General features: G+C 40.1%; 1 protein-coding gene across 8 annotated transcripts in view; it reads left to right on the top strand.

Annotated features, from left to right (window-relative positions):
• Nucleotides 1–16,702, top strand: part of PKP4 (plakophilin 4) — a 38,338-nt gene that overhangs the window by 1,050 nt on the left and 20,586 nt on the right. For 5 of the 8 annotated variants that reach the window (XM_041465958.1, XM_041465963.1, XM_041465957.1 and 2 more), the window contains exons 2-3: nucleotides 8,532–8,644; nucleotides 12,549–12,583. In XM_041465958.1, the coding sequence (XP_041321892.1) occupies nucleotides 8,532–8,644; nucleotides 12,549–12,583 (148 nt within the window). Of the gene's footprint in view, nucleotides 1–8,531; nucleotides 8,645–12,548; nucleotides 12,584–15,021; nucleotides 15,043–16,702 lie in introns of all 8 variants that reach the window. The other 3 variants (XM_041465962.1, XM_041465959.1, XM_041465961.1) reach the window with 2 other exon arrangements.

Below are 16,702 nucleotides of genomic sequence, written 5' to 3'. Positions count from 1 at the left end.
CCCTGGAGCTGCAGGGGCAGTGTCAGAGCTGGGCTCTCCAGGCAGGGATGCACCGCCCAGGACAGCTGTGTGCTGAGCAGGCAGGGCAGTGCTGTTGGGAACAGCTCCAGACATGAGTGTGCACTAAAGCCTTTTGTTAGTGTTCCTTTGCCCAAGCAATGTTTGCATCTTTTTATTTGTCCTGGAGAAAAAAATATCATGGAATATTTCTTTCTTTTGAAAAGGAGGTTAAAACCTCTTCCTCTTTCCATTTATAAAAAGACTGTTAAATATGTTGCTATTGCATAACTAAATTCTGATGAAAGCTAAAAAAATTAAATAGTAATTTATCATCAGCGTTGCACAAACTTCAGAATTGGAGCCTTACTCTGAAATGTACAGACACATAAAATGAGTGTGAGGGGAGGAAGATGTAAATTGTCCTTCAGTCTTGGAAGTGATAATATGAAAGAATTAAGAGCTGAACTGCTGCTTTCTGGTATTTTTTCTGTTGATAATAATTAAGGACACTGACATGTTCAACACCCTTCCTGTGTGGCAGAAAGCCCAGAACAGAATATTTTCCAGTGAAGTTCTTCACTTTATTAAGCTTGAACAGAAACTGCTACACTGTTTGCTGTTTCCTTTGGTACAGGAATTGCTGCGAAGTGCAGCAGGTCAGTGTTTGTAAAATAGAGCTGCCACACCCTGACCCAAGTACTTCAGAAACACTGCAGTGGAAACACAATCAAGACAAGCCTTCATTATTAATTGTATTGGGCAAGATTTTAACTTACTAAAAACTTTTAAAATTACTTCAGTAGTTCTAAGATAGATAAATGTATTCAATTACTTCAAGCTTTCTGCCATAGCCATGAGACAATAGTTATGATTATATAAAAAGTTGCACTAATTAGCCTTTGAACCCTACAAGTTGCTTGTAAATAAAGTTCGCATTTGTTTCCATTTGTTTCCTAGAACCTCAAATCAATTTAAAGCAACTGTTTTACCAAATTGGAGTGTGTAGTCTAAACTCTGATCTGTCTCAGTCTCTTGTTGAGTTAGGTGTCGGACAGCTGGGTCAGTCTCCCTTGGTCATGTTTTAGGAAAGGAACATTTGGATTCACTCACAGTGTTACAAAATAATACAACCAGAAGAGGTGTAACCTATGAAGAAATTTAGATCACTGTAGCTTTGTGCTTTTCTGACAAAGCTGAAGATCTGTTTTAAAGTGGATATGAACCCAGGTGGGCAAGAAAGCCAAAGGCACCTGGCCCTTGTCAAAACTTGTGTGGCCATCAGGACTAGGGCAGTGCCCTCCCCTGTGCTGGCACTGCTGAGACATCTCCAGTTCTGGGGGCAGTTTTGGGTGCCTCAATATAAGAAAGACATTGGGGGGCTGGAGTGTGTCCAGGGGAGGAAACGGGCCTGGAGAATTCCTGAGGGAGCTGGGAAGGGGCTCAGCCTGGAGCACAGGAGGATCCCCAGGGATCTTTTCCCTCTCTGGAATTCCCTGCCAGGAGGGCACAGCCGGGGGGTCGGGCTCTGCTCCAGGGAACAGGGACAGGAGCAGAGGGAACGGCCTCAGGCTGGCCCAGGGCAGCTCAGGGTGGGCACAGCAGGAATTTCCCCATGGAAAGGGGGCTCAGGGATTGGAACTGCCCAGGGAGGGTTGCAGTGCCCATCCCTGGAGGTGTCCCAGGAATTCCTGGAGGTGGCACTCAGGGCTCTGGGCTGGGGATGGGCACAGCTGGGACTTGGTGGTCTGGGAGGGCTTTTTCCAGCCTCAGGCATTCTGTGATTCTCATAGAGGAATTCCTTTTTGAATGCAGGAGAATCCCAAGGCTAATTGTAATGAAGCTGTAACATATTTTCATATTTTTGTCTTTAAGTGAATTTTAAGATGGATTTCGAGTATTTTGGGTTTGTTGTAGTTATTTTTTTTTGTTTTGTTTTGTTTTTGGGTTTTTTTGCTTTGTTTTGGTTTGTTTGTTTGGGGAGGGGATTGTTTTCTATGGGTTTGTTTTAGGGGAGGGTTGGGATTTTTTTTTTTCCCTAAAACATGAATTTCACTTCTAAAATGTTACAAGGCTTCCGTACTATCATGGGTAGAAGTATCTTAGGAATTGCTGAAACAAGTTTTAGATAAAAGTAAAACATGTCTATACTTCTGAATCCTGGGAAGTTCTGAATCCTGCATAGACATTTAGTTGAGTTCTGTAGGGAATCTCTTATCCAAGTTAAAAGTAAATTGAGTATTTTCATATTAAAATAACAATTTATCAGAAATTGTAGGGGCAGCATGGTATTTTGGGGGGCTTGTAATGTAGGGCAGCTAATTGCCAACTGCTCCTTGTAGGTTTATGGAATCATTGCTATTTTCTGTATTCAAGCTGTATACTGCTGGATTTGGAATGAACTGCTGCTGAATTGACAAGATTAAATGGGATCATTTGGAATTGTGAATTTCATGCTTAGCACGTTAGTTTTCAGTGGTTGGGCTGAGAAAAGGTCTTGCAGGAAAAGCCACTCATCAATGCAGTTTTCAAAAGTAACTGGAATATGCTGATTTTAATGTGTTTTCTAAGACAGAAGCACTTGCAGCAGTGGCTGTTTTTTTAGTTTGTTCTTTGGTCTATCTGTTTGTGACACTTAGAGATGGGCAACTTTTCACCATTTCTTTAGTAAATAGGTGACAGAGTAAGAATGATTGGATATGCTTTCAGATGGAAAGTACTTGAGTTTCTCTAGATGTTTTTCTAGAACATTCTGTTGTTTGTTCAGGACTTCAGCAAAATTTTTTCCTTTTGTGTAAGTGTATTGAACTGTATCGTATAAATAGAGAATGTGCACCTCACTTTTTTTCTTCATTATTAAGTACAAATTTTTACATTATTTTTGAGATGCTTTTTGTAGGGTGTGGGAGCAGGGAGCAAACCTCTATGTTTTTCAGATGGAAACAGAAGGAAGAATGCATTCTGCCGATTTTTTATTGCATGTTAAAGCATCTTTTTGACTGAGAACTATTGATATTAAGTCTTGGAGATTTCTTTACGGTTCAGATAGGTAGTGCTGTACATTCAGTAGTCTGTGTAGGCATGTCACTTCATGGAGATACCTGAAAAGAGACTTATTAAATGCACTTTCAGTAATTGGGCACAAACTTTGAAATTCTGATTTGCATGCATCTAATGATCAGTTAGGTGATAAATGTTTGGCAGTTCTGAATTGAAGGCAGTACTTTTCATTGAATGGACTCCCATGTGTGGTGTGAGTGAAACAAAAGTCTTGGTCAACGTTTTGTGAATGGCTGGAAGAACTGGGGTTTTCTTCCAACTCTCTTAGTGTTGTGTTCAATTGCATAGGTCACTCTTGCCTACTTAATCCTAGAACTTTGAGGTTTAGAGTTTCTGCTGTTTACCAGCATTTTAGTTTCAGTGAGTCAAGTCCGAGATGTCAACTTCCTAAAGGTCTTACTGTAGAATAAATTTAATGCCACTGCTGTCTCAGGTGAAATAGCTAGCTCATTTCCTTAATCAAAATTCTCTGTCCTCCTTTATCCATATGATGACCCAAAGTTAATTTGCCTTTCTCCTTTGTACTGTTAGGCTTCAGAGGAGAAACTCCCCTTGAAAAAGAGGCTGTCTGGAACTGTGGGGGCCTCTGACAAATGCTGGAGTATTGACACCTTGTGTAGCACACTTGGTTTAGATTATCAGCTTGTCTGCTCAGCAGCGACTGAACCCTGGTGCCCAGCTGGCAGAGCAGTATCCTTGGCTCCAGCACTGACTTGAGCTGCCCGAGTGTTGTCACAAAGCTTCCAGAGAGGATGTGTCACAGGCAGTCCGGGAATGCCTCCAGTGCCATTCTTCCCTCCTGCCACTGGCAACAGTAAGCTTTTTGTAAAATGCTAAAATTTTGATCTCTCATCAGCTAGAGCAGCACTAAACTGTTGTACCAGACTAGTGAACAATGCATGCATAAAAGTATTAAGGGCTTTAATGGTCTGCTGCTGTTGAATACAGAGTAAGTGTGATCAGCCAGTAATTGTAGCTGTGTCATCTCACATCCTGGAATCTGTGATTCTCTCTACACTGTCCAATTTTTTATCTTTTGTCTTCTGTTTTGGAAGATACTGAGATTCTGAAAGCATGCAAATGCAGTTGTATGCGTGAGTAAACTTAATTTTTACAGAAAATATTGAGGTTGCTCTAATATGGTTAGTTAGAAGTATAGGCTTTTTCTGCAATGGATTCTGGTAGAGAATTTAAATATTGGGTCACTACGGTATGACATCCATTTTGGAAAATACAGTATTCAGTGTGGGTTTAAGTAGTCAGTTTCTTGATCTAGCTCTGAATTATGGCAGTTAGGAACAGAGAACTTCGCACAGATGAGTGAAAGAGGTTAATTTAAAGGAAGGTATAAATCAACTTCTGTTTTGTTTGTCCTCTTCTTTGTTGCACACTTATATCATGAAAATATCCAAAATATAATAGCCTTTTCTGTATCCTTGTGTGAACTTTCACTGGTGATGGAAGTTGTGTGGCTCTGCACTGTGTTTACAGTTGAATAAGAAATAGTAAACACAAGGTAAAAATATTCCTCTCAAATGCAGGCTACACTTTCTTAGATGAGTAACTTGAGCTATTGAAAGAGGCTCAGCTCAATTGTTCAACATACAACACTTTTGTGATTAGAAAACATTTTGTAGTTCAGCTTACAATTACCTTCATAATGTTGCATAGACAGTGACATTTGGCATTTGAAGCAACTTAACATATCCCACTGTAACTGCAACTGGGAGTGCCAGCCCAGTCTTCTGTCACAGCAGCCACTGAGAACTGGTCAAGTCAAGAAGCTGCAAGAGATGCCTTTGTCTATTGGAGGCACTGTCTCCCTCTGATGTCCAGTTTCCCTGTCTGTGTCTGACTAGCCAGGCATGAACCATTCAGAAGGAATGTGTGACTTTTCTTCATTGCTTGTGCAATTGCTACTGATTCTTGCAGAGCTGTCAGTAGAAAACCTTTTACTAGCCACCTGGACCACTGTTTGTTTAAAGTTGTCTGTGTTTTTCCAGAGGTCCTCAAATCACAACTGGGCAGGAAGAAAGTAATTTTTATTTTTCAGTATGGTGAATGTAAATTCCTCATTCACATCTATGTTACTGAGGGATAAATGTTCCTCGTTAACATAAATAAAAAAGGTGAGTCTGCAACATGGTATCATGATAGGATGCAGATAGAAGGCACAGAATTGCCCCTAAACCCTCTTTTATTATCCAGTGCCTGCAACAGGAGAATGGCAGTCTTCATGGTCAGTTGTGCAAACAGCATTCCCATTACTTACTTGTTTTCAAATATTTGCTGGCAAGAGTCCAGCACAGTGGTGGTTGTTGTCCCTTGCTCTGGAGCCACCAGCCTCTCAGAGACACTGAGCTTTTACATAGAGAGAAGATTCAGCTGCTGAGATTGGTGTAACTGGCCTTGCCTGTACCTTGGTGCAGTGAAATGTCATCCCAAGTAAGATTCCTGCTGGGCAGAGCTTGCCAAGGAAGAGCAGTTGGTCGCCTGGTGTGAACACTACAACACCAACACAGGGTTTGGCCCTCCTCTGGAAAAAGCTACAGCCTACAAAAGGAGATTAGACAGCTCTATAATGTTCTGGGCTCTGGTTTTCACTCACGGCAGCCTGTCTGCCTGCAGCTGGTACCAGCTGCTTTCCAGATCGAGCTGCTTTCTTGCCCCGTGTATGTGCGCTTCCTGATCCAGACCTGAAATTGTGCTTAAAGCTGTTATTGTAGCTTCGTATTAAGAATGATGGCCTGTGGCTTTGCAGTGGAATTTTAGGTTATGAATGTAAAAACTGCAGTTTGATAAGGTGATTAAGTAGTTGCTGCTAAAGAGGTTTATAGAATTACAGATTGCTTTTTTCCCCTCAATGTATGTTGAATAATTTTGAATAAAAGTAGTTCTGGCTGAGCCAGTGTAGTGTGTCTGTCTAAGAAGGTTTGTTTCCTCCTTGGGATGCAGTGTGGCAGTGTGTTCTGTAATTTTATGTCTGATTTTACTATGCGCTTGACACATAGATGTTCTGCTGCAAATGCTAATAAGCTTATTAAGAGTTGTATTTGAATCCTGCAATGCCATTTTGTCAGTAGCCAGTGCTGTAGGAGTCAGTGAGTTGTGATTTGTGCCCAGGGCAGAGCTCTGTGCAGGGAGCATCCTGTTCAAGAAGTGAGCTCTCCCACTGCTCCCGGAGAAGCTGGAGAGAGAAACAAATTCTGATAGATTCCTGTCAGCCTAGTGTGCTGTCTGATAGATACCCATTGTGGGGGTATGTCCAGTGTACACTCAGAGTGATATAAAATTTCATTATAAGGAAGCATAAACTGGAAAGGTGATCAATTTAGAGCTGGTTAGGACTTAGTTTTCTATAATAATAGTAATATGATTTAACGTAAAAGAAAAAAGTTTTAAAGCATGAGGTATTCCAGCTGTAAAAAAGATGGTAGCTCTGAAACTATCCATCTTGTGTATTTATACAGTTATGTAAGACACAGCACCTGCTGCAGATCTCAAATTTAAGAAGGCACATACACAAGGCAGCACTCATGGTTTCAGAGTTTGTAAACTGCTGCTTCATTGGATTCCCAGGCTGGGCATGCCAGAATGTAGTCAGACTAGAAAATAGAGCTGGAATTTTTTTTGGTTACCTATGCTTGCACTTGCAAAAGCACATTGGATCTTCCTAAGCATCAGTGTGATTTAAAACTGGCAGATGGGTTGCAGGCCTCTTACCCCTCTGCTGTTCAGTGCACTATGCAGTTTGTGGCTTTCTGGTCAAGGTCAAGATAAAGTGAGGAACAATGTAAATAGACAGCTGATGGTATTGCTCCTAACTCAGCAGTGCAAGTGTCTCTGAAGTGGCCAAATGAGGCTTGGTGACTTTTTCTCCTATTTCTCCTTATCTCAGTTTTTTCTGATAGAATACAAGTGAGTTTTGCATTTAAATGTAGTTTAAATAAATGAAGTAAAATGTGTTGCTCTGTTGTCCGCTTACATCATTCACCTCTTCTACTCTCAAGAAGAATAGAAGTTTAGTTCTTCTGTTTTAATTGCCTTTGAATTTTTGTAGTGTGGGGCAAAAAGCAGGGATTTTTATTTAAATGGGCAATTTATTACTTGAGATGTTAGGCAGCAAGACATTTTCTAGAATAATGTGTTCATTAATGCCTTTTCTGTAATGGAAAGGGAAATTAATACACATTGGTTGAATGGAAGCAATTAATGGCTAGCATGTTTAATTTTATTCATCTAATTAAAAGATGAGTAAATAACAATAGATTTTCAGATTTGCGGTTTGCATCCATGATATTGCTGTTTAAATATTGGTTTAATAGTAAGAACAGGAAGCGTGTCCTGGATGCAAACCTACATTTTCTGGCCAAAATTGGGGATATTAGGGTGTTTATTCAGTTTGGTTAGGGAGTTTTCAGAAATGTTTGGACATATCCACAATTGCATGTGTCCTCTGGAAGGGCAGGAGTGGAGAGTGGTTGGTGAAAGGGAAGTGGTTCCGCCCCATTCCATGTGATGTGGGATGTGAAGGAGCAGTTGGCAGGAGCTGATATCCCTGGCTCCATACAGCTGCTGGGCAGCAAACCTCATCAGTCATTTGAGCTTTCACATCAAACAAGTGCTCTGTGTTGCACTTGACCTCTATATAAGACTTGCTTGGTGCTTCACCTGATTACTAAATATTGGTGTTCATCTATTTTTAGATGGTTTACCTAAACTTCAGAGGGTTTACAGTATCAGTTTGAAAAATAATGCCATTGCTCAATAGAACCCTTTTCTCTGGTCAATAAAAACTAACTGAGGAGAAAAACGCCCTCAATATCCTTTGATGTGACATAGTCTGGATTTCAGAGAGCTTTAGAAAATGGTTCCAGATTTCAGTTGCACCCCTCCTGTGCAGCACTGGTATTTCCCACATGACCCTTGCAGTGTTGCATTACAAAAGCCTCTTAAAAAGGCTGAAGAACTTTGGTACCCTTGACTAAGAAATATAAAAAAAGGTGAACTCAGAAAAGGTGAAATAGCACATCTCTACACTCAGCCAGTTTGAAGTTATAAATCTTAAGGTTTCCAAATACAATCAGAATGTAGGATAGCTTAGGATTTGAAGCTTTGTAATTGGAAAGGTTAGGATATTTTCCGGTTTAATATAGATTAAATTGAAGACTGACTTTATAGGCACTGATTTTGTTAGACTGTGGTAATGTAAGAAAACCCAAAAATTTTAATTGCAGGAGTAGTAAAACCCAAGAATGCTTAAACGTGTTTTTCTTTCTGTAACAGGTGATAAATCAATATCTGCATGAATCACTGATATAAAGACACATTTAATTTCCACTTTTATAGTTTATGCACTTAAGGAAGAGTCAAAACACAACACACAACTGTGATGAATCAGTGATTGTTTCAGAGTTAATCCACACCCATTTTTTAACATCAAGAATGCTTTTCTTTTTATTTTGAAATTTCAGGAGCTTCAATTTCAAAGACTTACCAGAGAACTGGAAGTGGAAAGGCAAATTGTGGCTAATCAGCTAGAGAGATGTAGGCTTGGAGCAGAGTCACCAAGTATCGCCAGCACAAGGTACAGGTCCTGATGACTTTACTTTCATTTGTCCCATAAATTAAAGGCTTTTTAGTGGTGCTTGTGTCCTCTATACAATATATTTTCACTGATAGCTATTCACCTCTATTCATATCTGAAGGATTAAAAAAATTTATTGCTGTAAAGTGTTATGGGACAGTTTCAAGAGGCCTCTCTAGTGATAATAGTGGATTATTCCAGACACTTTCTGAATTCATGCCTGGAGAACTAGTGGTTTCCAGGGTCGCCTGGAAACAGCCAGCAAGTCCCAGGACTACCTGTTTTTGGTGGCAGTGCTGGTTAATTTGTTTTGGGGGGGAGCATAGGAGTGCTTAGGCTCCCGGTACAGGGTCTGGCAGAGTGGGTAGAAAAATCAGTTATATTGGTGAATTCAAGAAGATAGGTGTTAGAAAAGTTGAAGACTGAAACTTACATAATTTTCTTAAAATACTTGTGTAAATGTCATAAATGTCTGCTTACCTGTCTCAACAAGAAAAGTAAAATACTGATTTTCGTGGTTGCTTGTAAGGGGTAGTACAAGTTTATGGAGTTTAGTACATGACATTTTATTAGAGAAATCCCCCTATAGTACGAATTTAAGGTTACACCAAGTTTTCTATATAGTGTGTATAGTTGTAAATGTGTTGTTGCTGTAGGTGTTTAAAATGGAAGCTAAAGGACAGGTGAAACAGCTCGTTCAGTCTGGGGGTACCGGAGTGCGGCTGGCAGCTCGGCGGGCAGCGCGCCCGGCTGGCCGGGAACGGCCCTTTGCTGCTGCCCCTCTCAGCACAGATGTAATCCAACGGTGGAGGCGTAGCAACAGGGAGCTGAAATACTACAGGAGTATGTGTGAAGTACATACATTTTTAACAGAATTATTTTTTTAGCTTTTTACAGCTTTTCACCATTTTATAAATATTTAATAAATAGTACTTAATTTTTTTCATCTGTTGCCTTTTCTTGATGACAGCAGCAGTATAGCCAAGCAGGAAAGTAGGCGATGGAAATCACTGCTTTTCTCTCAAGTGGTGCAGTTTAAATCAGAAATACTTTTCACCTTGTGGAGTACTTGCTGAGATAAAAGGCTTAAGCTGTTTCATGTCATGCAAAACCTGCAAAAGATACACTGGGAATTGACCTGTCCAGTCTAGGAACTGGAGATCATAATTGTGTTTACATAATTTGTAATAAAATAGCACACTGCTTAACAAATTCAAAAATGTGCAATTTCCCTAAATGTCAGTGTTGCTCCTGAAGGCCTGCTGTGCTGTGTACAGCTGTGGGCTGAGACCTCACTGGGACCTCCACCAGCCCCTTCTGCCTTAGCAGAGTGGCAGAGCCATTTCACTGAGAGAGATGCTGGCCCCTGTTCTAACCTGGAAATTCAAAGCTGGAAAGTGTTTGCGAGCTGCCACATGAAAAGCAGTGCTGGTGACCCTTAGTGTGTGTTGTTTCTAAATGTTTTCATACAAAACCTTTTCCATATATCAGATTTTTACTTTTTCCAGATTGACAGCTGGTTCAATTTTGTATCTAAGATAGCTTTGAACTAAAGCAGTGAAATGGCAAGGAAAAGGTGTGAAATTAAGACAAACAAACAACAAAAAATCAAATTAATCAAAACCTCAAACAATAAAAACCCAAACAAACCAATCTAAATGCTTAAAAATACACGTGAGCAAAACCATCAAAAGGGTAAAAAATCAAAAGGCATAAATGGATTTCAGCACATTTTGTATGCATGCTGTGTCTCCAGTTACCAAATATTTGTGTTACTGTCATATCTTCTCTAATTGAAATGTCATGTATGTCATACCAAGCTGTTATGATATTTCTGATAGAGGAATATTTCTGCATTTCTACTCTACTGACCTAATTCTTTTTCAAGGATAGTAGTGGGCTAAATTAGCATTTTCCAAAGTTCAGCTTGCCACGTGTGGGTTCTCTTTGGATGTATTACGTGCTGCTGTCAGGAAGAGACAGCATTGTGACTAATTCCAGCAGCAGCTCGGCATGGGCCCTCCAGTGTGTCATCACAAAGGCTTTAAACACTGAAATGAAATGCACTGGAGTTACTGCTCAAAGCTGACAGATTGGCTGTTTTCTAAACACTGCACCTGCTAGGTGATGATATCAGTAGGTGATGTATGCTAGACATGTTCCAAAATCATTTAATAAGAGTCAAGTTAAATGCTTGACCAGTTGAAGTGTTGATGAAGCAGCTTTCTTCCTGTGACCCACGGTCAGAGCAGCCTTTTTCATTCCGATGTTCTGTACCTGTAAAGGAAGGGCAAGTAGTGAGGTATGTTGGGCAGGGATGTGCTCTGGGTTATAGCCTTGCGTGTGTGACTGTAAAGTATATGTGTGTATTCGGCGTGTGTTACCATTGCCAGCAGCACTCAGCCATCTTGCCTCAGTGTAAGGAACTGAGTTCCCAAAAAGTCTCAAGAGCAGAGCAAAAGGGAAAGAGTGGAAAATTTGGTATTCAGGTAGCATGAGAATTCTGGGGCCAGAGGTTGACTTTCAGACACCTGAAGTCTGCATTGGAATTCTCCTTTTACTTGAAGTCTCATTGAACTCCAGTTCAGTTTGTGCTAGCATGTGTCTTTAGCACTCTTGTACAAATATTTTGTTTCCAAAAAGGCTCCTAAGTGCTTGTTTTCATTTTAGAAAAGAAGTATCTCATGCTGTTCGTGTGGCCAAGCTAGTTTTTTGTAATCGGTAGCTGTGGTAGGAAGAAGTAAAATAAAAGGTCATTTAGAAATTGCTACATTTTACCCAAAATCAGTGTCTCATGCTGATATTTAGACACAATCAAATCTGATGGACTTGCCTGTTTTTCCTTTGAAGAGTTTTTTATTTGGAAAACAGTATCTTGTAATCACTGTGAAAAATGATGTATTATTCATAGTTTGGTATTTTATATTTTGAGTGAGGAAATACATTTTCCCATAAAAATATTTAGACTGATGTTAATAACACATGGATGAGTTCTGCATTTGCCTTCATCAGTACTAGTGTGAGCACAGGAAAGCACATGACTCAGTGGAAGGACAAAAGGGTGAAGATAGTTTGATAAAAAATCAGTATTGGAAAAATGCAGGAGAAGGTTGTGTTTTACACTGACATCAGACAGATAGTTTGATAAAAAATCAGTATTGGAAAAATGCAGAAGGTTGTGTTTTACACTGATATCAGATACCTGCTTGGTCTGTGCTGTAGTTGATTCTGAAGGCATCTTGCTAACCTGGACAGTGCGACATCTATCACCTCACTCTCAGAATTGTAGCTGTGTGTGTCAGGTGGTTTGACTTGTTCTGTACAAAGAAATCTCTCTGGAAAACTGAAAAAAACAGTGAAATAATGAACAGAAACAGACCTATGATTTTTGAACTGCTTTATATGTAGAAGCCAGATGCTCTCAAGTGGTGATCCCCAAACCTCCCTTGCTGGACCCTGCCACGAGCAGTAACTGCTGCTGTCCGAACAAAATGTTTGGTGCTGGTGGTACACAGGTGTCTGCGGGCTGTGCACGCTGGTTGTGCAGTGCTGCTGGTGGCACACACTGCTGTGGGCTGTCATTGACAGCATAACACCTTAAACAGCAGTTTGTGTCATGAGGGGTGCTCTCACCTGTCCTGCTGCACACAGGTTGCACTGCCTGGTGCTGTGCTGTACAGGAAGTTACCGTGAATAATTCCCACAGACTAACAGAAAATTGAACTCGATAGCCAGTGGTTTGGTTGTCAGGTATAAAGCACTGAAGAGTGATATTTAGATGGACTATATAAGTTTTATCTGCTGGGGGGTTTTGTAAAGGTTTCTATGATTAATTAAAAACAAAATGAAAAGTCCAAATTAACCACATGGTTCATTTGTGTGATAATTTTTTTTCTTTCTGCAGCTCTACTGAGAAGTCATTTCCTTGGAGATCCTCAGGTATTATCTTTTATGTACAATCTGCTTTAAGCCCAAGTAGATTTATTTTCTTGGCATTCATTGCTTGTTTTGACACAAATGGAACATTAAGCAGCAATGCTACATATCTTTCCCAAGTGTCCTTTCTAAAGTATGACATTAATGGTTTCTTTGTCACATATGAGACATATGTGTTCTCTATGTTACTGTAAAAGGTGCTTGAGCTTATAGGTAGTTGCAAGTACTTTTCTTGTATCTTTGTGCCTTTGCATTTCTGTGTGAGCTGTGACTCTAACACAAGGCTTGTCATGTACTGGGTCTTCCTTGCAATTATTTACTTGTGAGTCTTCCCCTTGGCAGGTAAGGAGCATGAAAAAATACTGCATGTTTTAAGCTTGAAAACTGTTTGTTTGGTTTGTTTTTTTTTTTACTTTTTCGTTTTGCAGATGTTCTTTCTTAACTGAGAAAATCTCTAATAAGTTGAGGTTTTTCTGAGAGTGCTTTTTCTACTTTTGTACCTTGAGATAGTGTGAACTTTCTTTCCAAAATAAGCATTTTTCTTGTACTGCTACATCTGCTCCTGGTTATATTGGGGGAGAAGGTAGGACTGTATCTTCAAGGTGGCATTCCCTGGTCTGTTGGAATAACCCTTCTGGCCCTGACAGGCAGAGCACAGAGCTCTGACAGGTTGTGTGCATCAGTTGATGTTTGACATTGCAGAGTTGCTCTCTGAGCTCCGTGGGCTCTGGAGTGATGGGGGCATGTGCAGGAGCCACTGCAGGACAGGCACGGACAGGGGCTCCTGCGAGTCACTTGTGCTGGGTGACCGTGTGCTCTTGTCATGCTGGCCAAAATGGTGCAATCCCAGTGCAGCTGGCATTGTAGGGTGGGAGTTGCATGAACCCCGTTCTGCAGAGCCTTCCTGTCCTGCTCATGGAGCTGACTGGCTGCTGCTCAGGGACCCTGTCTGCTGCTGCTTGCTCAATCAAGCATATTCATAATTACCATCATTGGCATTGCTTTATACGACATTCCTGGGTTTTATTTGGAAATTAAGCTCTTAAACTTGTGCATAATTGTATTTTCATCGTTTCTGTTGCTGCACCTGAGGTGAGGCACGTGTTAGCTTTTTTCCTTTATTTTAAAGCTAATATTCTCAGCAGCCTACTTGCACAGCCATTTAACTTTTGCTAGTCATGGTGGTGCTTTTCAGGTATTCTTTCAGCAGTGGTTTTAAACAAAAATCAAATTTGTTTTTTTCAAGTAACCGAGAAACAAGTCTTACATATTTTTTCAATGTGAATGTTGGATTTGTGGATTTTGTTTTTTGGCGATGTTTTAATCACATTGTTTCCCCTTGCTCTGTAATGTCACAATGATATTTCACAACTGGTACAGATTTTTTTGAGAGCTCTCAGGTGTTGTTTTACTTATTTATTTCAACCAGTTGCATTCCACTGCTTTATTTTCTCTTCTGATTTTCCCATAGCTTACTCACTTTCTTCCTTGACCTTCTATTAGTTTCTCTCTTTCTCTCTCTCTTTCTCTCTCTCTCTTTCTCTCTCTCTCTTTCTCTCTCTCTCTTTCTCTCTCTCTCTTTCTCTCTCTCTCTTTCTCTCTCTCTTTCTCTCTCTCTTTCTCTCTCTCTCTTTCTCTCTCTCTCTTTCTCTCTCTCTCTTTCTCTTTCTTCTTTCATCCAGCTCATGTTTTTATTTTGTTCTTTAATTCTCCCTTCACATTTGTGCATTTTTCTTTAGCAATCTCATGTGCATCTCCCTGCTGAGCAGTCATTTGACATATGGCCAAAAATTCTACTTCTGTTTCAATGTTCTATGTGTTAATGCAAACCTAGATGTGTATTCCACACATCTTTATATTCAAAGTAGCCATTCCTGAAGTAATTGCTCAGAAGTGGGCATGTTGGGAAAAAAGCCCTATTTCTTGTTTAGAAGTTCCTAATGTGGTGAAGAAGGTCCAATGTGATCTACATTTCATTTCCTGTTTACATTTATGCTGTGATTGTGGTTTGATTATAAGTTTTTATTCCCCAATTCACCATGAATCTTTGCTTTGTAGAAGTGTCACTAGTTGCTTTATGAACTGTAATCTGAAAATCCTGAAGATAAAGATGGATTAAACCACTGCCTTAAATCACCTTTTCTGTTACTGTAGGTAGTGGTTTATGTCAAAAGCATCAGTGTATGATAAGATGTGACTGTAGCTGTAATTGCTTTCTGCATCAGTAGAATTATACAGAATTTTTCACAGAAATATAAAGTGATGTTGTTTTGCAGGCACTTATAAATAGAATATTAGATCAGCCATTTATAAGAAGGGTATTATTTTACTCAGGGCATTCCTTCTGTTTTATGGTAGTGGAGTCAGATAGAAAGACAACAATTGATTTTATTGTGCATTCTTGCCTTTGTTAAACAGCCTAAACAATCTTTATTTTTTAGCCCTATGAAGGCTTTGGCCTGGTGAGTAGTGCGTGATGGGAGTGAGATTGGGCTCAAACCTCTGTCCTGGGAACATCTGCACTGAACAGCACAATTGGACCTTATTCTTCCTGTGTCTCTTCCCAAACTGATTGTCAGTTTGACATTGATTTAGTATCATGTAATATCCAGTAACTGAGATAATAGGGCCTTGTATTAGATAAACAAAAAGATTGAAGATTAAAGTATTGAAGTTGGATGTAATCCTAATGTAAATGTCCAAGTCCTCCAAGTGTTTTATTCCGAAGAACAAGGAACACCCACTGGTGGCTGTTACCATCTGGTGTTGAGCTGGTGTAACAGGCTGTGAAGTCAGTCCTGGCAGTGTTGGTTCTCTGGATCATTTCTAGGCATACTGATGATTAAACTAATGGAAGTGTAGTAACACTTCTTATTAAATATTAATTAAATTTGGTCATAATACTCCTAGTAAAATAACTAGCCTCAAATTTTACAAGCTAGTTTTGACCTAAGAATGCACTACTGGTAAATAACTGCTGACTGCCTAGAATTTCTAGGATTTATTGATTTTTTTAAAACTCTGACTAGTGTTCAAGCGTTCTTCATAATAGCAATTGCTGAGTAACATTTTTAGTATGAATGTTCCTTGTGGCTCATTATGCAGGTAGTGAGACACCAGAATTTTGTGTGCAGCCACTGGTAAAAGCCAGAGTATTTCTGTGCATCAGGCGTCGCTGCCCAGGACCCACAGCTTCTGGCACCAAGCAGTCCTTGGGGCTGGGCTGGTGCTCCTTGGCATGTTCCCGCTGGATTTGCTCCAGGCTCTTTCATGGATTTCTGTGGCAAGAATTTACCTTTCAGGTGTTACCTTTAAACGTAACCTCCATTGCCTACTCTGCTTCCTCAGAGAGCTTTAACTTGGATATTAGGGAAAATTCTTCATGGTAGGGCTGTCCAGCCCTGGCACAGCTGCCCAGGACAGGGTGGGGTCCCCATCCCTGGAGGGATTTAAAAGCCACGTGGATGTGTCACTTTGGGATCGTGGGGCAGTGGTGGCCTTGTGCTGGGGGAGCAGCTGGGCTCCATGGTCTCAGAGGGCTTGTCCAACCTAAACCGATCTGTGGTTCTCTACTGCATCTTTGCTGCCTGCTTAACATGATAACTGAATGCTTAATATTTCTGTTAAAATAATGTTGATTCAGTATCCTCATATTTTTCCTTTTTTTCCAGACTCTAACTTTTTCCTTTCTTCATAAAAGCATTGCTGTGCCTCCTTTGCCTTTCCTTACAACACTGTCATTTGTCTCTACAGTTCATCTGGCATTCTTGGAACTGAAGTTAGCTTAAGAGGCAAATATTTAGATATTAGTTTACTAAAAAAAAATATAGAAATTTTCAGCAACTACTGTTCATAGTACACAAACAGGGATGAAATTCAGCTCAGCCTTTTACATCTGGAGGTATTGATTACAGGCCCTTAAGACAAGGGTAGCTATCCACTGGGCACTGCAGCACAGTGGCTCAGTGTTTCTAGTCTTCAGAGTCTATAGATAATTAAGTAATTTTTCATTAAAATAGATTGGAACATATGTTTGAAAAATTAGAGCTGTAGAGCTACATCAAAACTTTCAGGTAAAAAAATTCTCAGAGATTTATATTAACATTGTACTGATTGTGTTTG

Source organism: Pyrgilauda ruficollis, unplaced genomic scaffold (assembly GCF_017590135.1).
Source record: "Pyrgilauda ruficollis isolate IOZ18807 unplaced genomic scaffold, ASM1759013v1 scaffold196, whole genome shotgun sequence".
NCBI classification, from domain to species: domain Eukaryota; kingdom Metazoa; phylum Chordata; class Aves; order Passeriformes; family Passeridae; genus Pyrgilauda; species Pyrgilauda ruficollis.
Note: the sequence above shows the minus strand (reverse complement) of the source record. Positions and strands in the feature narration are given on the sequence as shown.